This window comes from Oncorhynchus kisutch, linkage group LG9, assembly GCF_002021735.2.
Source record: "Oncorhynchus kisutch isolate 150728-3 linkage group LG9, Okis_V2, whole genome shotgun sequence".
Classification (NCBI taxonomy): domain Eukaryota; kingdom Metazoa; phylum Chordata; class Actinopteri; order Salmoniformes; family Salmonidae; genus Oncorhynchus; species Oncorhynchus kisutch.
The window spans coordinates 33,065,832-33,093,781 of NC_034182.2; the positions used below are offsets into that span (position 1 = coordinate 33,065,832).

General features: G+C 42.4%; 3 protein-coding genes across 3 annotated transcripts; 2 read left to right on the forward strand and 1 right to left on the reverse strand.

Annotated features, from left to right (window-relative positions):
• Positions 1-12,398: 12,398 nt before the first annotated feature.
• Positions 12,399-13,994, forward strand: LOC109897074 (uncharacterized). Its single transcript, XM_020491597.2, has 5 exons — positions 12,399-12,533; positions 12,767-12,865; positions 13,123-13,367; positions 13,544-13,610; positions 13,701-13,994. Exons 2-5 carry the CDS (start codon positions 12,767-12,769, stop codon positions 13,716-13,718), a joined length of 429 nt encoding a protein of 142 aa, XP_020347186.1. The 5' UTR covers positions 12,399-12,533; the 3' UTR covers positions 13,719-13,994.
• A 48-nt stretch (positions 13,995-14,042) lies between these two features.
• phf23b (PHD finger protein 23b) lies at positions 14,043-19,437 on the reverse strand. Its single transcript, XM_020491598.2, has 5 exons — positions 18,840-19,437; positions 17,673-17,704; positions 17,449-17,541; positions 16,634-17,267; positions 14,043-16,036 (listed from the first exon to the last, which is right to left on the reverse strand). Exons 1-5 carry the CDS (start codon positions 18,865-18,867, stop codon positions 15,843-15,845), a joined length of 981 nt encoding a protein of 326 aa, XP_020347187.1. The 5' UTR covers positions 18,868-19,437; the 3' UTR covers positions 14,043-15,842.
• Positions 19,438-20,046: 609 nt separating this feature from the next.
• On the forward strand, positions 20,047-22,360 carry elp5 (elongator acetyltransferase complex subunit 5). The gene is made up of 8 exons (XM_020491599.2): positions 20,047-20,398; positions 20,497-20,557; positions 20,660-20,740; positions 20,850-21,061; positions 21,249-21,424; positions 21,524-21,619; positions 21,711-21,811; positions 21,907-22,360. The coding sequence occupies exons 1-8, from the start codon at positions 20,344-20,346 to the stop codon at positions 22,013-22,015; spliced, it is 891 nt and encodes a 296-aa protein (XP_020347188.1). The 5' UTR covers positions 20,047-20,343; the 3' UTR covers positions 22,016-22,360.
• The last annotated feature ends 5,590 nt before the right edge of the window (positions 22,361-27,950 follow it).

Sequence of the window (27,950 nt, forward strand, 5' to 3'; positions counted from 1 at the left end):
TCTTGGAAGCAATAGCAGGCCATTCAGCTGAACTACAGAGGGTTGTCAAACGTGTTGATGAGGCAGAAGGAAGAATTGCTACAGTGGAAACTTCAACTACATCTATGGACACCAAGATAAAAGCACTTGAGAAACAGGTGCACAAAATGGCGGAACACATTGACGACTTGGATAATCGAGGACGCAGATGCAATATTTCCGGTTGTGGGACTCCCGGTAAATTCTGAATGGACACGTTCAGTAAAAAATGTTGAGGAATGGATCCCTGGCTACCGACAAATGGACACTAAGGCTGGTCGTGTGAAGCTGGACAGAGCCCATCGCTCTCATGCACCGATACCCGGTCCCAACCAGCGCCCACGGCCAGTGGTTATAAAGTTCCACAACTTCACCAACAAGCAGTGCGTCATGGACGCGGCTAGAAACATCGGCTCTGACGGTAGTCAATGTAAAGGCCCAAAGGTCTCATTCTTCAATGATTATTCCACAGCAGTTGTACGAAGACGCAAAGCGTTTGACGAGGCGAAGGCTCGACTCAAGAGAATGAAGATGGCCTACGCACTGCTGTACCCGGCCACATTGAAGATTATGGTCAACGGATCGCCTAAAAAACTCTACACACTTGAAGAGGGTGGTGCGTTTATTGACTCTCTCGGGTAAATAACTTTAAGCTGCACCTCTGCAGCATTGGATAACCTTTTTATTGTTAGTTGAATCTGATCATGAAACAGTGGTGTGAGTTCTCACGTGCTCCGGTTCAGTAATATTCGTATCTTTATTATTTTTCTTGCTAAAGTAACTGCCTCTATAGCACAGGCTGAGATATGTGTGAATCCATTTTGGTGCCCAGGCTTGGTTTTAGGTGGAAGAGCCTCAATCTTCTTCTATTGATTTTCTTTTCCATATATATAAAGGATGAGGCTATTGAGTGGCAATGCGGACTTAAGAGTCTACATTGGAGAGTTGAAATCCCCTGCATGTTAGCTAGTGGGAAAACCCCCTTTTGGATCTTTACATGTTTCATTTTGGGGTTTAGTATAGTTCGAGTTCAGGGTTCATATCGTTTGTTTATGCTCGGTGAGATAGAGGAGAGTTCAACACATGGAAAAAGGTACCACCCCACTTTTACAGTAGGATTCAGTCTGGATATTGAATGGTCAAAGTGCAATGGCAGGTAACAGACTGCGTGTATGTACGTGGAACATTAGAGGGAGTCATAACCCCATTAAAAGGAAGAAGGTACTGTCTTTTTTGAAAAAAGAAATATTGATATCGTCCTGTTGCAAGAAACTCATTTGGATGATAAGGAGCATCTGAAATTATAGCAAGGGGGGTTTGGTCAAGTGTTTTTCTCATCATTTACATCCAGAAGTAGAGGTGTAGCAATTCTTGTGAAAATGAACTTACCACTTAAGGTCTTGAATTGTGTGAAAGATAAATTTGGTCGCTTTGTTATAATTAATGGTACTTTACAAGGGCAGAACATTTCCATAATTAATATTTACTTCCCCCCCTGCCCACCCCCCTGATTTCCTCACTAAGGTATTTTCAGAATTAAAGTCAGACACTGCAGTGGTTGGAGGAGATTTTAATTGTTTGTTGAACCCCCTTATTGATAAGTTTCCCAGCGGTATAGCTTCACTCTCTCCTCAAGCTAAGTCACTTAAAGCTATTTGTGATGATCTGGGGGTATGCTGATGTTTGGAGAACTTTTCATCCCTCCAACAGAGAGTTCACTTCTTTTTTTTCTCAGACTAGAATAGATTCATTTTTATGCCCAGGATGTCTTTGCAGTCTGTTTTATCCGCTAGGATAGGAAGCATAGTCATATCTGATCATGCGGAGGTGATCCTGGACATAAAACTCAACAGGGCATTCAATCGGTCAAGATGTTGGAGGTTGAATACAACCATTCTTAAAGACCATACATTCACATCATATTTTATTACAGAGTTTAAAGCATTTTAATCTATTGACTCTCAATCAACAGATAACCCCTCGCTCCTTTGGGAAACCTGTAAAGCGTATGCCAAGGGTCTGATTATGTCATTCACAGCCACTAAGAGACGGAAAAAGCGTGAAAAGCAAAAAATGTTAGAGGGTGAATTAGGAACTAAAGAGAAGGACTACATTAAAACTCCCACTCCTGCCCTATTAAAGGAAATATCAGTCCTTAGATCAATGTTGGACTCTCTCCTAACACAGGACGCTGAAAAGAAAATGAGATTTGTCAAGCAAAAGCTATATGAACATGGTGATAAGCCAGGAAAGTACTTGGCATACCTAGCTAAAAAAGAGAAATGACTCTCAGTCAATTGCCACTATTACTGATTCGGATGGCAATCAATTATATGAAAATACATTTATAAATGACTCATTTAAGACATTTTATGCAAACCTTTATGCCTCAGAACTGCCAAATGATTCACCCAAATTAATGGAGAACTTCTTTTCTAAGATTGAGCTCCCTACTATCTCCAAAGAACAGAGGTCTCTCCTTAATGCCCCTATTACCGAGGAAGAGATAATGTTCGCAATTAAGAATTTGCAAAATGGTAAGGCCCCAGGACCAGACGGGTTTTGTAGTGAGTTCTATAAAGAGTTCCATGGCCTGATCCTTGAGCCATTGCGTGATATGTTTAACCACTCATTTTCAAATGACCAGCTCCCTCAAATGCTGAGAGAAGCCAACATTCACTTATTCTCAAAAAGGGAAAATGTCCAGTGTCTTGTTCCTCCTACAGACCAATTTCCCTTCGGAATGTGGATAGAAAATGGCTTTCTAAAATTTTAGCCACAAGATTAGAGGACTCACTGCCACTAATTGTGAAAGGAGACCAAACTGGCTTCATTAAGGGCCGTAAGTCATGCAACAATGTCAGGGGGCTTCTTAATGTAATTCAAGCCTACCAACAAAGTGCTACGGATGGTCTTGTGCTCTCCCTAGATGCTGAGAAAGCATTTGATCGTGTGGAGTGGTCTTACCTATTCTTTGCTCTAAATCAATTTGGTCTAGGGGATAACTTTATAAAATGGGTGAAATTTTTATATGAGGATCCTCAGGCTGCTGTTCTTACTAATGGGCTAAGGTCAAAAAGCTTCTCTATATACAGAGGTACCAGACAGGGCTGTCCTTTGTCCCCTCTCCTCTTTGCACTCGTTATGGAACCACTGGCCGAGGCCATCAGGGTAACGCCTGCTATACAGGGGCTGCTCATTGGTGATGTTCACCATAAAATAAGCTTGTATGCTGATTATGTCCTGATATTCATCTCTAGTCCCGAGACTTCAATTACATCTCTTATTAATCATCTCTTATTAATATTATTGAATTATTCAGCGAATTCTCGGGTTACAAGATTAACTTAACTAAATCAAAGGCTATGCCACTTGGTAACCTTCACTCTGTACCTAATAACTCTCCCCCCTTCCCTTTTAAATGGTCTCCCTCAGGTTTTATGTATCTGGGTATATTTGTAACTCCTAAATTCCAGCAAATGTACAAAGCCAATTTTGTTCCCTTGTTTGATACAATAAGACAGGCTCTGGAGCGCTGGAACTCTCTCCCGATTTCTTGGTTGTGTAGAATATCCCTCTTGAAAATGAACATTTTACCTAGACTACTTTACCCAGTCCAGATAATCCCAGTATTACTCTGCAATAAGGTAATAAAGGATGTAAATGGATGGCTAAGTTCCTTTATGTGGAGTAAACGCAAGCCAAGACTTAAGATGGCAATATTGCAGCTACCAAGTTCTATGGGCGGCTTGGATCTGCCCAATATCAGGTTCTATCAGTGGTGTGCCCACCTATGTTATATTTCTGACTGGATCACAAACGATGACTCCTCTGTTTGGTTAGACATTGAGACTTCTTTTTCATAATACCCCTTACAGGATCTTTTATTTTTCAGAAGTTTCAAGTCTGTAGAAGATCACTGCAATAATCCCATTACACTTAACACACTCAAAGTATGGAGGTCAGTTCAACGCTTCCTGGGAAAGGTCCAAACTAACCTCTGCTCTTACCCCAATTCTTAACAACCCAGATCTAACAACCCAGATTTTGGTCCATTGCTGGATGCTGGCTTTCACTTTTGGCTTAATAAGGGCATACGCAGACTAAATTTCTTATTTGCTGATAAGATTTTATTGTCATTTGAGCATATGGTCGACTCCCAAAGCAGGACTTTTTCCGCTTCCTACAAGTAACACATTATATTCTGAAGAGCACCACCTTAATTGGTAACCCTGATATGCCTGTCATTGAAAGAATGCTTTTTTTCCCCCACAAAGGAAAATGTATGTAAGTCTGTTTTATGATGCTTTAAGGTCCTTTTCTGCCTTCAACACACAGAGGGTGAAACAAGTGTGGGAGAAAGAATTGTCTGTTACTATTGACGAAGAGATGTGGGAGGACATTTGGAGATATGCAAAAACAATATCTATCTGTAATCGTACTAGAGCAATCCAATTAAGAATAACACACATATTGCATATATCCCCAAATCGCAGACATGCTTTTAGCCCCTCTTCCTCTTCTCCTCAGTGTCTTAAATGCAAAACCGATACAGGCACCCTAACACATTGTTTATGGTCATGTACCAACATACAAAGATACTGGTCTGGTGGTCTGCAAGAAATTGAAAAGATCCTAGGGGTTGATCTAGAATTGGACCCAGTGTAACGGTATTCCTCCTCCTCTTCTTCTGAGGAGAAGCGAGAAGGATCGGAGGACCAATGCACAGCGTGGTAAGTGTCCATAACGTTTATTTAAAGACATAAATTGAACACTACAAAACAATAAATGTGAAACTAACGAAACCGAAACAGTACCGTGTGGCAAACAAACACACACACGGAAAACAAACACCCACCACTCAAAAGTGAAACCCAGGCTACCTAAGTATGATTCTCAATCAGGGACAACAATTGACAGCTTCCTCTGATTGAGAACCATACTAGGCCGAACTCAAAAACCAACATAGAAAAACAAACATAGACTGCCCACCTCAACTCACGCTCTGACCATACTAAAACAAAGACAAAAACAAAGGAACTAAAGTCAGAACGTGACACCCAGTTTCTTTACTGTTGGGTCTCCCTAGTAGGCATGTTACTTCTGTGGGTAAGAGGAGGCTTTACAACATCCTTACCTTTGCAGCGAGGAAAAACATCATTTTACAGTGGATTAGTGATAAGGTTCCTTCTATTAAAGATTGGCATAAGATACTATTTGAATGGGTGCCTCTGGAATATCTGACATGTACATTGCATTCTAAAACAGATCAGTTCTACAAAGTATGTGAACCTTATCTAAATGACCTAGAACCTGAGGTATCAGCTATTATGCTGCAAGGATTCTCTTAGAATGGTGGTGATCTATGTATTTCAGAATTACACTGTACCGTCCATGTGTGGAATGTACAGTGCCTTGCGAAAGTATTCGGCCCCCTTGAACTTTGCGACCTTTTGCCACATTCCAGGCTTCAAACATAAAGATATAAAACTGTATTTTTTGTGAAGAATCAACAACAAGTGGGACACAATCATGAAGTGGAACGACATTTATTGGATATTTCAAACTTTTTTAACAAATCAAAAACTGAAAAATTGGGCGTGCAAAATTATTCAGCCCCTTTACTTTCAGTGCAGCAAACTCTCTCCAGAAGTTCAGTGAGGATCTCTGAATTATCCAATATTGACCTAAATGACTAATGATGATAAATACAATCCACCTGTGTGTAATCAAGTCTCCGTATAAATGCACCTGCACTGTGATAGTCTCAGAGGTCCGTTAAAAGCGCAGAGAGCATCATGAAGAACAAGGAACACACCAGGCAGGTCCGAGATACTGTTGTGAAGAAGTTTAAAGCCGGATTTGGATACAAAAAGATTTCCCAAGCTTTAAACATCCCAAGGAGCACTGTGCAAGCGATAATATTGAAATGGAAGGAGTATCAGACCACTGCAAATCTACCAAGACCTGGCCGTCCCTCTAAACTTTCAGCTCATACAAGGAGAAGACTGATCAGAGATGCAGCCAAGAGGCCCATGATCACTCTGGATGAACTGCAGAGATCTACAGCTGAGGTGGGAGACTCTGTCCATAGGACAACAATCAGTCGTATATTGCACAAATCTGGCATTTATGGAAGAGTGGCAAGAAGAAAGCCATTTCTTAAAGATATCCATAAAAAGTGTAGTTTAATGTTTGCCACAAGCCACCTGGGAGACACACCAAACATGTGGAAGAAGGTGCTCTGGTCAGATGAAACCAAAATTGAACTTTTTGGCAACAATGCTATACGTTATGTTTGGCGTAAAAGCAACACAGCTCATCTCCCTGAACATACCATCCCCACTGTCAAACATGGTGGTGGCAGCATCATGGTTTGGGCCTGCTTTTCTTCAGCAGGGACAGGGAAGATGGTTAAAATTGATGGGAAGATGAATGGAGCCAAATACAGGACCATTCTGGAAGAAAAACTGATGGAGTCTGCAAAAGACCTGAGACTGGGACGGAGATTTGTCTTCCAACAAGACAATGATCCAAAACATAAAGCAAAATCTACAATGGAATGGTTGAAAAATAAACATATCCAGGTGTTAGAATGGCCAAGTCAAAGTCCAGACCTGAATCCAATCAAGAATCTGTGGAAAGAACTGAAAACTGCTATTCACAAATGCATCCAACCTCACTGAGCTCGAGCTGTTTTGCAAGGAGGAATGGGAAAAAAATTCAGTCTCTCGATGTGCAAAACTGATAGAGACATACCCCAAGCGACTTACAGCTGTAATCGCAGCAAAAGGTGGCGCTACAAAGTATTAACTTAAGGGGGCTGAATAATTTTGCACGCCCAATTTTTCAGTTTTTGATTTGTTAAAAAAGTTTGAAATATCCAATAAATGTCGTTCCACTTCATGATTGTGTCCCACTTGTTGTTGATTCTTCACAAAAAAATACAGTTTTATATCTTTATGTTTGAAGCCTGAAATGTGGCAAAAGGTCGCAAAGATCAAGGGGGCCAAATACTTTCGCAAGGCACTGTATATACACTGCTCAAAAAAATTAAGGGAACACTAAAATAACACATTCTAGATCTGAATGAATTAAATATTCTTATTAAATACTTTTTTCTTTACATAGTTGAATGTGCTGCAAAAAAAATCACACAAATTATAAATGGAAATCTAATTTATCAACCCATGGAGGTTTGGATTTGGAGTCACACTCAAAATTAAAGTGGAAAACCACACTACAGGCTGATCCAACTTTGATGTAATGTCCTAAAAACAAGTCAAAATGAGGCTCAGTAGTGTGTGTGGCCTCCACATGCCTGTATGACCTCCCTACAATGCCTGGGCATGCTCCTGATGATGTGGCGGATGGTCTCCTGAGGGATCTCCTCCCAGACCTGGACTAAAGCATCCGCCAACTCCTGGACAGTCTGTGGTGCAACGTTGGTGGATGGAGCGAGACATGATGTCCCAGATGTGCTCAATTGGATTCAGGTCTGGGGAACAGGCGGGCCAGTCCATAGCATCAATGCCTTCCTCTTGCAGGAACTGCTGACACACTCCATGTCAGAGATATGTGTATAGGTGGCAGGGAAGTCAGGCGCAGGAGAGTCAAACGGAGTGTAAAATGGAGTCTTTTAATAAATGTCCAAGTAACATGCTCCATAACACTAAATAGAAATATGAATATAAACAAATATGGGTACGAAGACCCGTCGCGCACCTATACAAAAAACACTACACTGACAATAAACAATCTCTGACAAAGACATGAGGGGAAACAGAGGGTTAAATACACAACAGGTAATGAATGGGATTGAAAACAGGTGTGTGGGAAGACAAGACAAAACCAATGGAAAATGAAAAATGGATCAATGATGGCTAGAAGACCGGTGACGTCGAACGCCGAGCACCGCCCGAACAAGGAGAGAGTCTTTGACTATTTTTAGGGCCTTCTTCTGACACTGCCTGGTATTATAGAGGTCCTGGGTGGCAGGAAGCTTGGCCCCAGTGATGTACTGGACCGTACACACTACCCTCTGTAGTGCCTTGCCTTGGAGGCCGAGCAGTTGCCATTCCAGGCTTTGATGTAACCAGTCACCATGCTCTCGATGGTGCAGCTGTAGAACCTTTTGTAGAACCTTTTGAGAATCTGAGGACCCATGACAAATCTTTTCAGTCTCCTGAGGCTTTGTCGTGCCCTCTTCACGACTGTCCAAGTTACACTTTGGATGATGTATCTATACACCCAGTCACTACAAAGATACAGACGTCCTTCATAACTCAGTTGCCGGAAAGAAAGGAAACCGCTCAGGGATTTCACCATGAGGCCAATGTTGACATTAAAACACTTACAGAGTTTAATGGCTGTGATAGGAGAAAACTAAGGATGAATCAAGAACATTGTAGTTACTCCACAATATTAGCCAAAATGACAGAGTGAAAAGAAAGAAGAAAGTAAAGAAGAAAAATATTCCAAAACATGCATCCTGTTTGCAATAAGGCACTAAAGTAAAACTGCAATAAATGTGGCAAATAAATTAACTTCATGTCCTGAATACAAAGCGTTTGGAGAAAATCCAACACAACACATCACTGAGTACCACTCTTCATATTTTCAAGCATGGTGGTGGCTGCCTCATGTATGGTATGCTTGTCATCTGCAACGACTAGGGAGTTTTTTTAGGATAAAAAGAAACAGAATAGAGCTAAGCACAGGCAAAGTCCTAGAGGAAAACCAGATTCAGTCTGCTTTCCAACAGACACTGGGAGACAAATTACCTTTCAGCAGGACAATAACCTAAAACATAAGGGCAAATATACACTGGAGTTGCTTACCAAGACGACATTGAACGTTCCTGATGAGTGGCCTAGTTACAGTTTTGATTTAAATAGGCTTGAAAATCTTAGAAATAAAAATAATAATGTGCAAATATTGTACAATCCAGGTATGCAAAGCTCTTAGAGACTTACCCAGAAGAGACTTACCCTTCATGTTCCTTGGTGTCCACATTATCAACAAACTATCATGGTCCAAACACATCAAGACAGTTGTGAAGAGGGCACGACAATGCCTATTTCCCCTCAGGAGACTGAAAAGATTAGCCATTGGTCCTCAGATCTTCAAAAGTTCTACAGCTGCACTATCGAGAGCATCCTGACTGGCTGCGTCACTGCCTGGTATGGCAACTGCATTGTTGGTTAAGTGCTTGTAAGTAAGCATTTCACAGTTAGGTCTACCCCTTTTGTATTCGGCGCATGTGACAAATATGATTTGATTGATTTGAAAGAATCACAGCTGTAATCGCTGCCAAAGGTGATTCTAACATGTATTGACACATGTAAATGAGATGTTTCTATATTTCATCACGCCCTGATCTGTTTCACCTGTCCTTGTGATTGTCTCCACCCCCTCCAGGTGTCGCTCATTTCCCCCGGTGTATTTATCCCTGTGTTTCCTGTCTCTCTGTGCCAGTTCGTCTTGTATGTTCAAGTCAACCCGCGTGTTTTTCCCGTGTTCCTGCTTTTTCTATTCTATTTTTGCAAGTCCTCCCGGTTTTGACCCTTGCCTGTTTCTGGACTCTGTACCCGCCTGCCTGACCATTCTGCCTGCCTTGACCTCGAGCCTGCCCACCACTCTGTACCTCCTGGACTCTGAACTGGTTATGACCTTTTGCCTGTCCATGACCATTCTGTTGCCTACCCCTTTTGGTTAATAATAAATATAAATAAATAAAGACTCAAACCATCTGCCTACCGTGCGCACATCTGGGTCTCGCATTGTGCCCTTATACAGGGGCCCCCAGGTAGTTTATGAACACGTCATAAGCAATGTCAAAATGCAGGAAATTAGCTTCAATGGTTGACATTGGGCACGAAAAACAGTCCATCACCTCCTCTTTCTCAATTTTCAAATAGAAATGGGGTGTGCCTTTGGTGATTCATTGATGTGTCATTCCGGTCATGGTGTAGCTAGTTTGTTAGGTAAGCTAAGCTGATTGTAGCTAGCCAGTAACTCCTCCAGTATGTGTTGACTCATATCATATTCATCCATTTGTTTTGTTTTAAGCATGAAATGACTTGATCGTGTATGATCGTGTATTGATCAATTATACAGTTTAAACCGTCAACCTTTAAAGTAACTGTGCAGTGTTTCCAGATATCTATGAAATACTACCTATAATTAATTACAATATATATGACATAGTTTTCCTTACAAATGTGTTTATTAAGCATGTTAAAAAGTAGCTTTTCTGTGTTGGAAGGGTGTGGGTGTACCCCAACAACAGAATGGTGTGGCCTTATACCAGTCATTAAAACTATTAATGTGAGTAGACCGCTGATTAGCCAGCTCATCCTCCTCAGGAGGATTACATCATCCTCTATTAGGAAATAGCAAGGATTTTTGTTTAGGATGAATCAACAACATTATTAACAGAATATTAACTTTTAAAAGTGAGACTTTCACTGGACAATTACTTTCAAACTCTCAGCCTCATGTCGAAATGTGAAGGGTAGCAGGAAAATTAATTTAAAACTGCAACATTTTCTCTTATCCTCATTGAAAATGTTGAAGAAATAGTATGAGATGAGCTATAAAACAGAAACAAAAAAATCTGTGACCCATGGCAAAATGTGTAGAAACTAGAAATGCATGAAATTGGCTTTAAAGCGGCAACATTTTCTCTGACTCATGACAAAATGTGTGGAATAGCATTACAAAACGGAATTTTTTTTTTCTCTGCCCTAAGGCAAAATGTCTTGAAATGCAGGAAGTTAACTGTTATCACAAAAATAAATCTGTTTGGAGGGTGGCCTTCCACTTATTCTTCCACTTATACTGTTTTCAAAATACCCATTCAGATACTCCTCAAAATACCTGTCCATATACCCCTCAAAATACTCCTCAAGAGAGTCATAATAAGTCATGTCAAACTGAGTAGAATTGCAGGAAATACATTATTAAACGTTTTTAAAAATTCAGGGGGAGGACTCCTAAACCACAATTTCGCATTGTGATTTATCAGCTCTTGTTCTAAATTTTGCACACACCGTCATCCCGGATACTTATAGGGCAGCCGGGTGTGGGGAAGCAGGGGGGCGTCATGCTGGCCACACACACACATACTTACAGTTAAACACACACACAATCACACACATTTGGGTGGAGGAGTCTAGAATGAGTCGACCGCACACGCACACACAAACACACACTGGTAATGACCAGCGGTACCACGAGTTGTGTCTCCATAGCTCTGTGATAATTAAGGTAATCAGTGCTGCCTATCTAGTCTCTGCCCCTGTTGACAGACTCCCGGGCGGGCCTAGCAGGGCCACATTCAGCCCCGTCAGTTGATTTTTTTGCATGGCGATCTATCAGCATGGCTCTACGTTAGGTTATTTGTAGTGGCCCTGAAATAGAAATAATTAAGACATGGGCGGGAAAAGAGGAAAAGTGAAAACGTGTCAGACCACGCATACACTCCATGCAAGGCCCTTAGACCCCCTCCTCCATCTCCTTCTGTCCTTCCCTCCCTCCTTCACTGTCTTCCCTTTGTTTCATACTCCTCTGTGTGTATGGACAGAGTGTGTGGGTGGTTGGAGGTCGCAATCCAATGCTGAAATTAGGCGAGACGAGGTAGTCAGGTTTTCCAGTTGGCCACACACACAGCATAGACATCCATCTGATCTGATGCTATCACTCACTGTGCCTGTCTGTCTGTCTGTCCGTCTGTCTTCTCAAAGTACTGACCAGGTGATGGCTTATGTGTAAGTCTAAGATGGAGAAATCTACAAGTGATTTATAGATCTCGATGATTCATGTCCCTCAGAACACTATTATCATATAGTATCCCATAGTAAAGATAACACCGGAAAACCCAATAGCCTACAGTTGTTCAGAGTACTGTATTATGTCAAGATGAAGATGTCCTTTCGAATGTCTTCCCTATGTGAAATATAAGATATGCAGATAAGGATATAAAGAAAACATGACATCTTTACCAATCTTATCTCGATAAGCACAAACAGATGAAAACCAGTCTGAACCAGTTGGAACTAGTGTAAACAATGAACTGTAGCATCCCATCCCCAATGATGGCCTAATCATTACCTCATCTTTCTTCCTTAGTCCAGAGGAAGGTGGAGGGTGGAAGTGGTGGAGTGGTGTGTGTGCGTGCGTGTGTATGAGTGTGTGCATGCGTGTGTGTACATATGCGTGCATGTTGGTGCGCGTATGTGCAATTATCTAAAGTCCTGAACCGCCTAAAAGCTTTGACCCCAAGTTCAGCCATGGCGAGGCCGGGCATGAGATATATGAGATATAATTGTCACGTCTGAAGTCCCATAGTCTCCCACACACCCCCCTTCATCCTACTCCAATATAAACCCACCCCAACCGCATGCCTACAAATACCCTTAACACCAGCAGTCTGCAGAGAAGTCAGAAGCCAACAACCCAGAGGAACTAAGTCATTTGCACCAACTATCTTCACAAAACAGATAAGTCTTAAGGTGAGTACATCTTTGATTGCACTCTTTCGTTGACATTGTGGAAAATCTTTACATGCGTTTTTTTCACGAGAACGTTTTTGTGTGGTATCAGAATTTATTTGGATATATTTTATTTGGGTATATTTGGATTGTGTTACCTATTTCGCAACACATCAAGTCAACAAAAGAATGATGATCATCATCTAATAAACTGATGAATGTCTAAAATATAATATTTTCTGTCTGCCATACAGATGCTTTACTCAAGGTGTGTGTTAGCTGTCCTGGGACTTTACCTGATGTTGGGAGACCTGTCTGCCTTCCTGCTGCCTGATATGCTGAGACAGAAACGGGTAAGGAAGTTACACATGCTCAGTGGATTTTCTTAAACAGTTTAAACATGGATAGTGGCAAAAAATATCCTTCATCTTGGAAACACCATGATGCCATTCTTGTATTGCTTTCATAGATAGTTGCTCTTTTGTGTGACTGGTGCATCTACTTCAATGAAAATAACAAGGTTTCAAATAAATACAGATTGGTAATTTTATACGAACTGCATTGTCATATGCTGCTTGTCTGAAAATAACCTCCCCCTCCATGTCCACAGGACGTCAATTGGCTGGACCAAGAGTTCTTCCCACACCTGTCTGAGGTCTCTGACCTCGCCAACCTTTCGCCACCCGGAGACGCCGGGGAGATGACCCGGGATTGGGAAGAACGTCGTTTCCAGTCTGCCACCTTCCTCGCCCCTCTGGAACGCATATCCACCTCCGGGGAACGCAACCCCACCCCTGTGGAACGCATCTCTGTCCATCATCACAACCACCACCGTCGCAAACCCAAGGACAAGAGGTGAGAGAATGGAGCAGTGGGCGATGATGTAACAACGTTGAGACAAGGAGTATCCGCTGATGTAATAGTGTAACGTTGTAGCGCTATATTAGTGCTGTGTACTTGCATCACTTTAGCTACCAAAGAAACAAGTCCAGTCTGAGTTATGTAAGATCTTTCTCTTCCTGTCACTCCAGGAGGAAGGCAACAGTTCCTCTGGATTCTATTGGAAGCGGCCTTATGTCCAACCAGCGTAACAGAAAGGTGAGAGCACAGAACAAGGAGGGATACCATCTGTTTATTAGGATGTTTGTCCAGAATGTGAACCAGCTAATGTGTATCTGTGTCTTGCAGGATGAACCAGAAGGCTGAATGAAGGAGCAACAATAACAGCTTCCAACCCCTTCAGTCTCATCCAATACTAACTTTACTGTCTTACAGTCAATCCAAATCCAATTAGTTGGTTGTTTTGTAAAGATGCACTCCCACAAATATGTTATAACTATTTATTTATATTTAAGATGCTGTACTAGTGTACTAACCTGCTTAGATGTTTGGGACTCATCCCCCTCTAGTGGTTCTGTAAGTATGTACAATGACAAACACATCATGTGTGCCTAACTTCAATAAAATGCATTCCTTACAATATATTAATCTACGTTGCATATATTGGAAAGATAAGATACAACACAGGTGCTCCCCCAAAAAAGAAACATTTTTATTTTTCAAGCTACAGTTAAAGAAAAACAATATCAGATGCCGAAAATATAGCATTTGCTTGGCTCTTTTCCCCTCTCTTTTCACTTTCACATATGTACAGTCATCGAAGAACAGGGTATATACAGAAAATCGAAGGGAAAGATGGTGGTGAGAGTGCATTTGCTTTTTGGGGACTAAACATGACTCTCCCACCAACAAAAACAGGTAAAACCTACCAACATAAACTGCCACGAGTCCACTACTCCGATATCAACTGATTTTTCTGTACACTACAAACAGTCAACTTTGTTTTTCTAATGAGATCATGAGTGGAAGAGATTTGTATGCTATTCTGATTAGGGAGCAATGTCAACCAGCATTTTCTGAAAAGTTAACCAAAAAACAATAACATGAAAAAAACATTTTACAACCATTCATGCAAAAAGATGTTAGAGCCACTTCGACAAGGTAAAGCGACGATTCTCCAACTTTCCCACCACGACAGTTCACAACAATGACATATTTCCAAACCAGAAGTATTTTGCTGAAAAACAACATACACAAAATGTAAATAAAACAAAACAAGCATTATAGATTGAATTTGAAGGCTGTAGCCATGTCAAACCGTAACCAAAAGGGCAGTCATAGGACGCCATTGTCATGCTGAGGGAACTCAAAAGTTATGAAGCTGTGCTGTAGCAGATGTCTGGTGACAAAAAAAACAGAAAGGGTGAATAAATCAATAAATACTTCTGGATATGGGCTGCATCAAAAACACTTTACGGCACAGCCCTCAGTTTATGAGTTACAGGCTCTTAGCAGTTGCTGAAACTAAATAAATTAACTTTCCAATGAAAAATAAGACCTCAAAGGGGTGTTTCGTTTGGGCTCGCCTTTTAAAACGTGCACTCTTGTCGCACCAACTGTCTTTGCATATGTCAATAGAATAGATTCAACATTTCAGATTTGATCTGGTATTTGTTAGAATCTGAAAACATCCAATGAGACATCTCATAGGGGCTTAACACTCAGTGATAAGGTACTGAGTGTTATATTAGACAAAGAAATTCATAAACAATCGCAAATCGAAAGCTTACACGAGAAAAAAGTAGCTTAAAAAACAAATCAAATAAAACGAGAGCTGCCCTTCTAACACTAAAAAGAGAAACTTAAGGACAAAAATAATCAGGAGTATCCGTTTTCTTTTCAGAGAAAGAAGGGGGTTGTGCCTGTGTCATGGTGTAGCAGTCGCATTGCATTGATTACTGGTTGCAGAGGGTCTCACAATAGTTAATGTACCATTATAAAATACTAGCTTTTTTCCTTGAACGTTGACAGACAGAAAAGTTGTCCATCAATGTCCTAAATAAATAATTCTCTATAACTTGTCATGCACCTTATGCTATGACCTTAACATGAAAACCAGGAGATGGATATCTGTTTGGGAGTCTAACATTCCAATGAAAAAATCTCAATTTAGTAAGAATACTGAGCAAGAGAAGCATATCTATTTGTATGTTACAGATAATAAAGAGATCTCCCCCCAATGTCTTCCTGTTTTAGCCCAGTTTTCACAAAGGCAGAAAGTGACAAAAAACCTACATGAATAAGTAAGGATAGTGATTGTCAAAAAATTAACACCTAGAAAACTGACGATACAGTTGCTGTCCAGGTGAGGATTAACAATCAGCTGCAGGCATCGCAGAAAAGAATATGGATGTTGTAGTGGAACACAGAAAATAGGGTAGATTGAAAAGGGATATAGGAGGGATATAGTCCCTCCCACCCCCTCTCTCTTTAGGGATCTTTCTTTTGCCCCGACCGTCGAGTGTCCCTGCACTTGTGGCAGTAAAAGATGTCAGGGACGTTGGACTTCTTGATCTTGGCGCACGACAGATGGACCCACACGCCGCACTGGTTGCACTCGATCATGGGTCGCCCCGCAAACGGCTTGCCGCAGTAACAGGTGATTAAGTCCCAAGAGTCATCACCTGTGTGAGGAAGGACGGAGAGAAAAAAAGAGGTAAGAGGGGGAATATCATTGGGTTCAGTGGGCACCTAACAGGGGCAAATGTTTTCAAAGAGAGAGGAACTTCAACAGTTTTTTTTTGTTGAGGTTTTATTTTAATGGGCCCCTAATTACTTATTTACTTAGAAACTACATGAAAACAGAGTAATTACATAGTTATTATCCATTCATTATTTATTGGTTACATGATGACTCAAGCTCCAGAAAGTACCAATCGTTACCAAGTTGTTTCTCATTAAATACAATGTTTCCCCTGACGTGATTCCTTATTCTACATGTCAGAGAGGCATGCTTGTTCAACATAACATATATATATTTTTTTTTAAATCTGAAGCATACAAAACATTGTGTCCTGCTGAACACACCCCCAGGTATGAGCCTCTGGTTTAGAACTCACGGAACAGACCAGTGCATTAACATTGATGAATTACATGCCAAGCATATTACCAGCCATCACTGCAGCCATAGACCGACACTGAAGTGATGCATCTTGTGTGAGGAGATTACTGCACTCGCGTTTACAACTTGTCCACGGCGTGGTCAGTATGAAATGACTTACCCGACTCCACCATGATGTCCTCATCAGCGATCCAGGTCTCGCCTTCACTCGAGCTCATTTCTGCCTCCCGGTTGGACTCCTCCACCTGAATCTTAGCCAGCCCCTGCATTCCTGGTGAGGAGACCCCGTGCCCTGTCAGGTCATCTCGGACCAGGCGCTCCCCGGGATGGGCATGGCCCGTCTCAGAGTCTGTCTCACTTTGGGTGGCCGAGCTCTTAAGCTTTTTGAGGGCTTTGGCCTGCTTAGGGTTTTTGCTGCGCTTGATACGGGCCCTCTTCTCCCCGCCGCTACTCCCGCTTTCACCCCCGCCGCCAATGGCAGAACCCATCGACAACTTTTTTAGCTTTTTGTCCTTCTTGCGCTCTGCCTTGCTGCCTGCCTGGCTGTCGTACAGGGAGTCTTTCAGGCGCATCTTGTCCAGCAGGGAGCTGTCGGAGTGCATCCGGCGCATACTCTTGCCCTTGTTGGCGCGGGCCTTGCGGACAAACGTGTGGATGGTGTGCAGGTCGTTGCCGCCGTCTCCCCAGCTGGCCCCCAAGGAGCTGCCGCCGCCTCCTTCACCACCACCCCCGCTTTCCCCTGACGCCCCTGAGCTGTGCGGGGAGCTGGAGGACGCTGGCGACCATGGACCTTCCTACACAGCCACAGGTGTAGCAGAAGAAAAATTAAGAAAACAGTACAGGACAAACAATAATTGATGCATAGGGTCATAAATGTTGTTTAAAAATGTGGTAAGTTCTCAAACCCTATTAAAAGACACACACACCATCAATAATGGGGTAACTTGGATGTCCTGGTGTGCCTAGTTATCCTACCTCTTTAGGATTGGGGATATAGCCTGCATATGCCAAGACAAAGTTGCAGAACTTGTTAAAGTCTTCTACGGTCCTCTTTCTCCTCTCTGGAGGCTAAAGAGATAAAAACAATGGCATTCACACAAATTAACCAAGCTAATAAGTCATGCATACAACACCCCAAAAATTGTGAACAGGATCAGAAGGGGGGATTAAAGTAAACGTCACATCAGAAGTCTATTTACCAGAGTATCCGTTTTGCACTTCAATAACGAATCTGTGTGGAAGAAAACAATATTACTATACTATAATCTGTTCAGATTTGTAAACAAAGTCATTACGTATAAAAACAAATACTTCATTATCTCCACTAATCCATCGGCAGTGAAGTATTGTTAGCTGCTTGCTGTTGGTCTATTTTTGTTCGGCCTTGCGATGTATCTATTCTAGGAAATATAACGATAACTAGCTAACATTAGCAATGAAGCATGCAATGAAACAACAACCAGGCAATGATTCAAAACGCCAAGTCTGCAACCTAACGTAGCCGAGGGGCATTTCTATTCTAAAAGTAGCAAACTAGCTAAGTTGATGTCTAGCCTCGTGCTGCAACGTCAGTCAGCAAGGATAACGTATTGCCTTTTTAGCTAGCTAGCGTTTAGTTGTCTAAAAATGAGTGAATACCTTCTCTGCTCACAAACTAGCCAACTACCGCCAACAACGTTGTCGTGGTAGTTTCTACTAACGGGTGACGCAAAGTGAATACGGTTTAAGTTATCCATGGTTGGCTATGTTGGCTAACAGTAGCTCGTTAACAAACGTGAAACATGCATTGTGAGCCAACATTAGCTCACGGCTGCGATGGCGTGGGAGCCTCCCGAATTTTGAACATGGCTAGGTAGCTAACAGCATTTGGCTAACTAGTTACAGTAGCTTGTTAACCAACGAGCACTGTTTGCTAGCTAACTAACGTTAGCTATTCAAGACATGTTAACGTTAGCTTGCTGGCAAAGCATCAGACATTATGGCTCCATTTGCTTAGCACAAACTTCTAGTTAGCTAGCCAGCGGTTAACATACCATTAGCTACCAATGGCATGGTTAGTTAACAAACATGTGCTAACTAGGTACAGTAGCATATATATATATAGTTATCGTTACTGCATAAAAAAGATAACTGTGTATATAACTATGCAAGCTAATTGACGTTCTCGACTGTTAGTAGAGATGTAACAAACTTCGCTAACTAGTAAACTGCCAGGTAATGTTAACGTTGCTAGCCAACTAGCATGGCGATTGAACAACCAACAGTTGCTTCACTGAATGAGGATTTTTAACAAAACCGAGAATGTCTGCCAACTAGCAATGAACTCAATATAAATGTACTATGTGAACTGACACTTTTAAACGTACCTTGGTGTTCAGACATTATTTCAAGCATTGTCGCCTCAGCAACAAGGCCCGTGATGGTAGCTACCAGGTAGCTAACAGCGTCTGTGCTTTTCTCCTGACTTGACTACTGACTGTGCGGGAGAAGCCCTAGCCAAGAACGGAGTAGTCAACACCACTCTTCGAAGACAAGCGAATTTATTGGAGTTTTTTGGCTTGTTTTCTGGAAATCTTAGCCGGCAAGGTACCGGGCTAACCAACAAAAAAATGCAACAATAATTACGATTAGCCCGATTAACAAGATAGCTAGCTAGCTAGCTAATTGCTAATTTCTTCGTCACAGCAGCTATTGCATACATAATCCTGGCAATAAAACTACTTTAGTTAACTAACGAGCTAAGTCACCGGAGAAAAACTGCAGCAGGTGCATCCATTGTATAGGACAAAAGCATTCAGGTAACATATTTTTTAGATGAAGTTGACGTTGTTCCATAACACGAGCAACAATCGACAAGAGTTTAACTAAATATACGTCTACTCCGTCTAGCCCCTTGCGCGCCTCCTCGAGCCATCAGCGATGTCAACTGATTGCAGAAGCCCCTTGTGGTTGCCACAACGCAGTGACAGCTCTGCGCTTTGCTGGGTAGTGTAGTTTAATGTGTGTATATTCTTCTTAATGAGGACGGACGATAAATCCCTAAAACTACACTAACCATGTGCCATTGCACCTACCTGAGGTTTATTTGTATCTAACTCAGTGGTCTGTAAAGCAAACATGTAAAAATGGTTTATTGCACCAAATACAACCACCACACCATCCAATTTCAGTAAGACCACAGTGTCGTTTCACTAAGTCACTTGTAATGCCTGTTCTCCGAGCATTATCTGCAAGAAAATGTGGTCAAATAGAATTCTAAACTTTTGACAGTTAACAATGACCCTTACTGAATCAATTTCAATGTCAGAAAACATGCGCAAAGAAAAACAAATTGTCTGCATCTACCATAAGAACCTTCATTAGGCCCCTGCAGGGACCATCAGAGGGGTATATATAAAGTAGTATCAACGAGTTAACTTAGATACGTATTTTTGGTTGTTGAGTCAGTTAGACTATGCGCATTTCAAGGTTATCTTTCAGGCAGGCTTGTATAAATCATGTAAGAATCAAGTTTAATTTACTACATTAATGATGTCATGACCAAAATATAGACAAGAACGGCATCATGCTCAGGCGCAAGCGCGAAAGGGGATACAAACCGGATGCTTATGGAGCATTGAGTTTTCCCTGGCACGAGCTGCGTGACTTGTACATGGAATACAATCGTACAACTTCATTATTCTCCTAAACGCAAATTTCGGTGATCCATCTATGTCCAGCTGACAAACGCTTGTCATGAGAATTGTCGTCAGATTTGTAGGGCTGCATCAATATTTGAAGGCGGATGAAGAGGAATCACACGTAATAACCGACACTCTTGCTACAACGTTAGCTAACTACCTGGGCAGCTAGGAAGCCTGTAACGTTAATATGTTGTTGGAAGTTTTGCAAGGAACAGAAGCGGGAGGATTCATTTTGATACAAGGTAAATATACTTGCTGATGGTAAATTCGTCATTGTTTTCAGAACCACAGACATTAGCTAACTGACTTGCTTTTTTTTGCCTTTGCGTTACTTTGACAGATTCTGTGAATTACTGTGGTCGACACCTCCTGAAAAGCTGCATCAATACAGCACTTAAACGGTAAATAACTTAGCCGTGACATGAACGTTTCCGCTGTTATCTAGTTCGTATTCATTTAGTTTGTTGTGTGCGCTAATGTCATACCAATATATTGTGTTTCAGGGAAGAAGTGGTCCATGTATTGGGGTTTGAAGTTAGTCAAGAGGAACTCAATGATGGACTGGACAAAACATCTGCACAGAGGTGACTATAAACAAATAAGAAACTCCCTTTAGGTGGGAGTCAACACAACAAGCAGATTTCTTGAGATCAAGTATTAACTTGCTCATGTTTTCCCCGACTTTGAATATAGGCTGCACTTTCACAATGCCTACTCTGACCCTCTCGGCTGGACCGGTAATTCACCGTTTACGGTCCACCAGTTTACCCTAGAGGACATCGGCACTCTTCTCAAACAAACACCTCAGGCCAAAGCAGTGACACTTGTCATTGACTCTCTGTCATGGATTTTGAGGCATCACGACCCTGCTGCTATCTGCCAGAAACTTCAGGCTCTCAAAAAAGGTTTGTCATGGTATTTATAAACACTGTCTTTCTGACTTGACCAGCTCCGTTTTATTTCAGCGCTGCAGAAAGAAGTTAGCTAAGTTTCTCCAATTGCATCTATATTGATGCCATGTTGTACATTGAAGTCAGTGAAATTGTTAGGCTCCGGTTCAGTTCAGGCTCCACTTTATTCACTCGTCTTTAGGTGGAGTTGTGAGAGCTGTAATTGGTCTGCTGCACTCAGACCTGCATCAGCGAGGCACTGTGGGAAGCATATGCCACTTGGCTACCTCAGTCATCACTGTGGCCCCAGGGACCAGAGGACTAGGGGCCTTCGCCAAAATAACAAGACGCACCAAGTCGGGCAAGCTTATGCAAGATGTAAGAGCAGTGGAGCATGGAATGCTGCTGGTTTGAATTGAAGAATTTAACTGTCTTAGCCATTTTCTGCTGATTGAAGTGTTGTGTGTCTGTTAACAGGAGGAGATATTCAGCATCAATGAGGACCTGACAGTTACAATACAGAGCAAACGCAGTCATCCTGGAAGCACACCGATGAATACAGACGAATCTGAGGTAGCACACCTGTATTGATTCCTGACATGCACAATGTGAGAATGATAAGGAAAAAGCCAATGGTATTGTATTATTCTCTTGTTTTCCCCAGGTGGATCCAACAGCCAACCTGACCTTTAACCTGCGCCTGTCTGATACACAGAGAGAGGCCAAAGAAAAACTGCCGCTTCCCTTCGTCTTCAGTAAAGAGAAGTGAGGTTTTGTTTTCTGCCATGCCTTTTCTATCCATGCCGTCTTGCTACTGTCTGAGGTGTTTTATCGAACTCTCCCCATTTGTCTTCTTCCAGGAAGTCAGCACTTCTGCACCCGGGCACCGGTTCAGGACGGATCCTTTACGAGCCTGATGCCAATGATGATTATGACCAGGAGGATCCTGATGATGACCTTGATGTCTAGAGGACAGGCCATGTAGAGCCATGTAGAGCACAGCTCCTTGCGGTTAATGCCACTTCTGGACATTTCATGCCGGAAACCACAATAATAGCCTGGGTTCCTGCCTGAGATATTTATTTTACTTTCCCAGAGGAGATTTAAATGAAAGTTTAACAAAATACCAGGCTTACTGAATGCCAGTTTTTGCAGTGGAGGAAGTTTATTAGGGTGGAGTCAGTAAGTATAGGAGATATATTGCTTGTTACAACAATCAATTCAGGAAAATTTCAGCGGAGGACAGAATGACGCTGAGATCAGATGCCTACAGCCTACGACAGGTCTCTGTTTAAATAAAGGCTACTGTTTGCAGTTTGTCTGTATATTTTCTAACAATTTAGTTATTCTTTTGTAATGAAAATCCCTATACTATCACATTTGTAATGTCTCAAATTGACACCTTTTTTTACAGAATGCTTACAGTTTCTACTGCAAACCACTGGTGTATGAGCTTGAGTCTGTGGCCCTATTGTTTGGTTCTACGCATGTCTAGTCAGACCCAACACATTAGCCACAGGGGTGGAAAGACCCTGGATCATTGTTACTCTAACTTCCGCGACGCATATAAGGCCCTGCCCCGCCCCCCTTTCGGAAAAGCTGACCACGACTCCATTTTGTTGATCCCTGCCTACAGACAGAAACTAAAACAAGAAGCTCCCACGCTGAGGTCTGTCCAACGCTGGTCCGATCAAGCTGACTCCACACTCCAAGACTGCTTCCATCACGTGGACTGGGAGATGTTTCGTATTGCGTCAGCCAACAACATTGACGAATACGCTGATTCGGTGTGCGAGTTCATTAGAACGTGCGTTGAAGATGTCGTTCCCATAGCAACGATTAAAACATTCCCCAACCAGAAACCGTGGATTGATGGCAGCATTCGTGTGGAACTGAAGGCGCGAACCACTGCTTTTAATCAGGGCAAGGTGTCTGGTAACATGACTGAATACAAACAGTGCAGCTATTCCCTCCGCAAGGCTATCAAACAAGCTAAGCGCCAGTACAGAGACAAAGTAGAATCTCAATTCAACGGCTCAGACACAAGAGGCATGTGGCAGGGTCTACAGTCAATCACGGACTACAGGAAGAAACCCAGCCCAGTCACGGACCAGGATGTCTTGCTCCCAGGCAGACTAAACAACTTTTTTGCCCGCTTTGAGGACAATACAGTGCCACTGACACGGCCTGCAACGAAAACATGCGGTCTCTCCTTCACTGCAGCCGAAGTGAGTAAGACATTTAAACGTGTTAACCCTCGCAAGGCTGCAGGCCCAGACGGCATCCCCAGCCGCGCCCTCAGAGCATGTGCAGACCAGCTGGCCGGTGTGTTTACGGACATATTCAACCAATCCCTATACCAGTCTGCTGTTCCCACATGCTTCAAGAGGGCCACCATTGTTCCTGTTCCCAAGAAAGCTAAGGTAACTGAGCTAAACGACTACCGCCCCGTAGCACTCACATCCGTCATCATGAAGTGCTTTGAGAGACTAGTCAAGGACCATATCACCTCCACCCTACCTGACACCCTTGACCCACTCCAATTTGCTTACCGCCCAAATAGGTCCACAGGCGATGCAATCTCAACCACACTGCACACTGCCCTAACCCATCTGGACAAGAGGAATACCTATGTGAGAATGCTGTTCATCGACTACAGCTCGGCATTCAACACCATAGTACCCTCCAAGCTCGAGACCCTGGGTCTCGACCCCGCCCTGTGCAACTGGGTACTGGACTTCCTGACGGGCCGCCCCCAGGTGGTGAGGGTAGGCAACAACATCTCCTCCCCGCTGATCCTCAACACTGGGGCCCCACAAGGGTGCGTTCTGAGCCCTCTCCTGTACTCCCTGTTCACCCACGACTGCGTGGCCACGCACGCCTCCAACTCAATCATCAAGTTTGCGGACGACACAACAGTGGTAGGCTTGATTACCAACAACGACGAGACGGCCTACAGGGAGGAGGTGAGGGCCCTCGGAGTGTGGTGTCAGGAAAATAACCTCACACTCAACGTCAACAAAACTAAGGAGATGATTGTGGACTTCAGGAAACAGCAGAGGGAACACCCCCCCCCCATCCACATCGATGGAACAGTAGTGGAGAGGGTAGCAAGTTTTAAGTTCCTCGGCATACACATCACAGACAAACTGAATTGGTCCACTCACACAGACAGCATCGTGAGGAAGGCGCAGCAGCGCCTCTTCAACCTCAGGAGGCTGAAGAAATTCGGCTTGTCACCAAAAGCACTCACAAACTTCTACAGATGCACAATCGAGAGCATCCTGGCGGGCTGTATCACCGCCTGGTATGGCAACTGCACCGCCCTCAACCGTAAGGCTCTCCAGAGGGTAGTGAGGTCTGCACAACGCATCACCGGGGGCAAACTACCTGCCCTCCAGGACACCTACACCACCCGATGCTACAGGAAGGCCATAAAGATCATCAAGGACATCAACCACCCGAGCCACTGCCTGTTCACCCCGCTGTCATCCAGAAGGCGAGGTCAGTACAGGTGCATCAAAGCTGGGACCGAGAGACTGAAAAACAGCTTCTATCTCAAGGCCATCAGACTGTTAAACAGCCACCACTAACATTGAGTGGCTACTGCCAACACACTGTCAATGCCACTGACTCTACTCCAGCCACTTTAATCATGGGAATTGATGGGAAATGATGTAAATATATCACTAGCCACTTTAAACAATGCTACCTTATATAATGTTACTTACCCTACATTATTCATCTCATATGCATACGTAGATACTGTACTCTATATCATCGACTGCATCCTTATGTAATACATGTATCACTAGCCACTTTAACTATGCCACTTGGTTTACATACTCATCTCATATGTATATACTGTACTCGATATCATCTACTGTATCTTGCCTATGCTGCTCTGTACCATCACTCATTCATATATCCTTATGTACATATTCTTTATCCCCTTACATTGTGTATAAGACAGTAGTTTTTTTTGGAATTGTTAGTTAGATTGCTTGTTCGTTATTACTGCATTGTCGGAACTAGAAGCACAAGCATTTCGCTACACTCGCATTAACATCTGCTAACCATGTGTATGTGACAAATAAACTTGATTTGATTTGATTTGACATGAACTCACATAGACTTATGAATAATGATAAAATAGTTCCTGTAGTTTGCTACTTTTAGGCCTTTAAAGGAGCAACTGAGTTCTTGTGATGGCCCTCAACGATGCAAGTGTATACCAACTTAATAATGGTCAATAAAAGCTTGGCCCTGGTCTACTCTAAAAACAATCAACAACATCACTGGCATGGAATAGTCAGCAATGAATATACATGAATACAACTTGAATAGCTTGGCTGGACTTCTACTTCATCATCAATGATGACAATATTAAACAACACAATGCTTATTGGAGTGGCAGGTAGCCTAGTGGTTAGAGCGTTGGGCCAGTAATGCAAAGGTTGCTGGATTGAATCCCCGAGCTGCCAAAGTAAACATTTATCGTTCTGCCCCTGAACAAGGCAGTTAACCCAGTAGGGTGTCATTGTAAATAAGAATTTGTTCTAAACTGACTTGCCAAGTCAAATAAAGGTAAAATAAAAAAGATTATCTGTGTATTTCACCATGTTTATTCAGGGTAATAATTGCAGGTGAATAGTGGGGAACTGCCACTGAGAATAAGGCAGGACAAACTTGCATTAGTGTACTGGGTGAGGTTAAAAGGGAGTTCAGAAGGACATCCAGTGGTCACTGCAACTGGGGAATGCTGGGAGCAAGGAATGGGTAAGCAGAGGGTGTACAGGTGGACAATCGGCCAGAAGGTTATAGAATTATGGACTGGGAGAGAGATAGGGTGACAATTGTGTTGGGGAACGTTCCTCTGTGGCTGCTTCCAAAACCAAGTGTAGATGTGGTTATGAATGGGGTGAGGATGTGAGACGGTGTGTGGAGAGATATATATATATATATAATCGGTTTAAAAAAGTTTTACGGATATTTATTGCTTCAAAGGATCCAGTCAGTGGTCGGGTGGGGGCAGGGGTGTATGTCCCAGATTTCAATGTTAGTGTATGTAAGCGGTTAACTGATTATGTGTCAGTGTATGCGGCCGAGTTTCTGGCCTTGACTTTAGGTTTGAGATGGGTGGAGGAGGTGAAACCACTTAAGACAGGCAGGTGGGATATGGGAGACTTGTTTGCTTAGCATTTGATTTGTTAGTGGAGATGATGTTGCTGTTAATGGGATTGGAGAGGATGCGAGTGGTGGTAAGCTTTTGCTGGGTTCCTGCCCATGTGGGTGTGGAGGGTAATGAGAAGACCGATGTGGTGGCTAAGAGTGTTGCGAGGAGAGGGGGTATCTATTCAGGTCCCACTGGGCCGCCGGGAAGTCCTTAATCCAGGCAAAAAGGCTTGATCTTTGGTAAAGGGAGCGGGATGTTAGTAGTAAGGGGAGGCAATTTTATCATATGTACCGGTCAGTAAAGGAAGAAGTGGGGAGTATTGGATACAGGACAGAGGAAGTTGTGTAGAGTAGACTACGGTTTGGGCACACAGGTTTGAATGCCACGTTGTGGATAATAGGGAGACATGAAACCAATCTGTGTGATGACTGTTTAGTGGAGGAAACGGTGGAGCATGTGTTGATATTTTGTGAACTGTATGATGTAGACAGGGAGAGATTGTGTGAAAGGGTTAGAGAGGCTGGACGGGGTTGGGGTTTGCATGGTGTAGTGGGGGGAGGGAAGTGGTGTCTAAGGTTCTATTTCACTTTCCTAAGTGGAACAGGACTAATGAGGAAAATGTAATGTAGGTAGGCTGTAACACGCCACATACTCCAGTACAGTAGGTGGCGGTGTTTGCACCTTAAAAGTTGTGATCCACCAACCCAACCCAATCACACATAACCAAAACACATTTTAGAATCCAGAGAGACACATAAAGTATATTACGCTATAGACAAGCTACATTTTGAAAAATACTGTACACACTTCTTTGATAATTTGGTATTTATATATTTTGGGATGTTATATAATATTGTAAATACATTTTTTAAATATTGAAACTTTTTTTTATCCCATGAACTTTTTTTATGAATGATTTTTTTCCCCAATCAAATCAAGAAAATCAAAAGCCAATCAAATTGTATTGGTCACATAACCAATATTTAGAAGATGTCATTGCGGGTGTAATGAAATGCTTGTGTTCCGAGCTCCAACAGTGCAGTAGTATCTAACAATTCATAACAATACACACAAATCTAAAATTAAAATAATGTATTTAAGAAATAAATAAATATTAGATTGCGCAATGTTGGCGTGACAATGACTAAAATACAGTAGAATAGAATACAGTATATACAGTTGAAGTCAGAAGTTTACATAAACTTATGTTGGAGTCATTTAAAACTCATTTTTCAACCACTCCACACATTTCTTGTTAACAAACTATAGTTCTGGCAAGTTGGTGATGACATCTATTTTGTGCATGACACAATTCATTTTTCCAACAATTGTTTACAGACAGCTTATTTCACTTAAATTCACTGTATCACTATTCCATTGGATCAGAAGCATACACTATGTTGACTGTGCCTTTAAACAGCTTGGAAAATTCCAGAAAATTATGTCATGCTTTAGAAGCTTCTGATGGACTAATTGACATGATTTGAGTCAATTGGAGGTGTACCTGTGGATGTATTTCAAGGCCTACCTTCAAACTCAGTGCCTCTTTGCTTGACATCATGGGAAAATCAAAATATTGTACACCTCGACACGTCTGGTTCATTCTTGGGAGCAATTTCCAAACGCCTGAAAGTACCACGTTCATCTGTACAAACAATAGTACGCAAGTATAAACACCATGCGACCACGCAGCCGTCATACCGCTCAGGAAGGAAATTAGTTCTGTCT

What these genes read in the sequence shown, in the direction of transcription:
- LOC109897074 (XM_020491597.2), top strand. Translation starts at nt 12,767, where the DNA reads ATGCTTTACTCAAGGTGTGTGTTAGCTGTCCTGGGACTTTACCTGATG. An exon ending in ATATGCTGAGACAGAAACGG is followed by an intron (nt 12,866 to 13,122) that starts GTAAGGAAGTTA and finishes CCATGTCCACAG; the next exon opens with GACGTCAATTGGCTGGACCA. An exon ending in CGCAAACCCAAGGACAAGAG is followed by an intron (nt 13,368 to 13,543) that starts GTGAGAGAATGG and finishes CTGTCACTCCAG; the next exon opens with GAGGAAGGCAACAGTTCCTC.
- phf23b (XM_020491598.2), bottom strand. Translation starts at nt 18,867, where the DNA reads ATGCTTGAAATAATGTCTGAACACCAAG. An exon ending in ATATCCCCAATCCTAAAGAG is followed by an intron (nt 17,268 to 17,448) that starts GTAGGATAACTA and finishes GTGGCTGTGTAG; the next exon opens with GAAGGTCCATGGTCGCCAGC. An exon ending in GGACATCATGGTGGAGTCGG is followed by an intron (nt 16,037 to 16,633) that starts GTAAGTCATTTC and finishes TTCCTCACACAG; the next exon opens with GTGATGACTCTTGGGACTTA.
- elp5 (XM_020491599.2), top strand. Translation starts at nt 20,344, where the DNA reads ATGTTGTTGGAAGTTTTGCAAGGAACAGAAGCGGGAGGATTCATTTTG. An exon ending in AGGATTCATTTTGATACAAG is followed by an intron (nt 20,399 to 20,496) that starts GTAAATATACTT and finishes TTACTTTGACAG; the next exon opens with ATTCTGTGAATTACTGTGGT. An exon ending in CGGGCAAGCTTATGCAAGAT is followed by an intron (nt 21,425 to 21,523) that starts GTAAGAGCAGTG and finishes GTCTGTTAACAG; the next exon opens with GAGGAGATATTCAGCATCAA.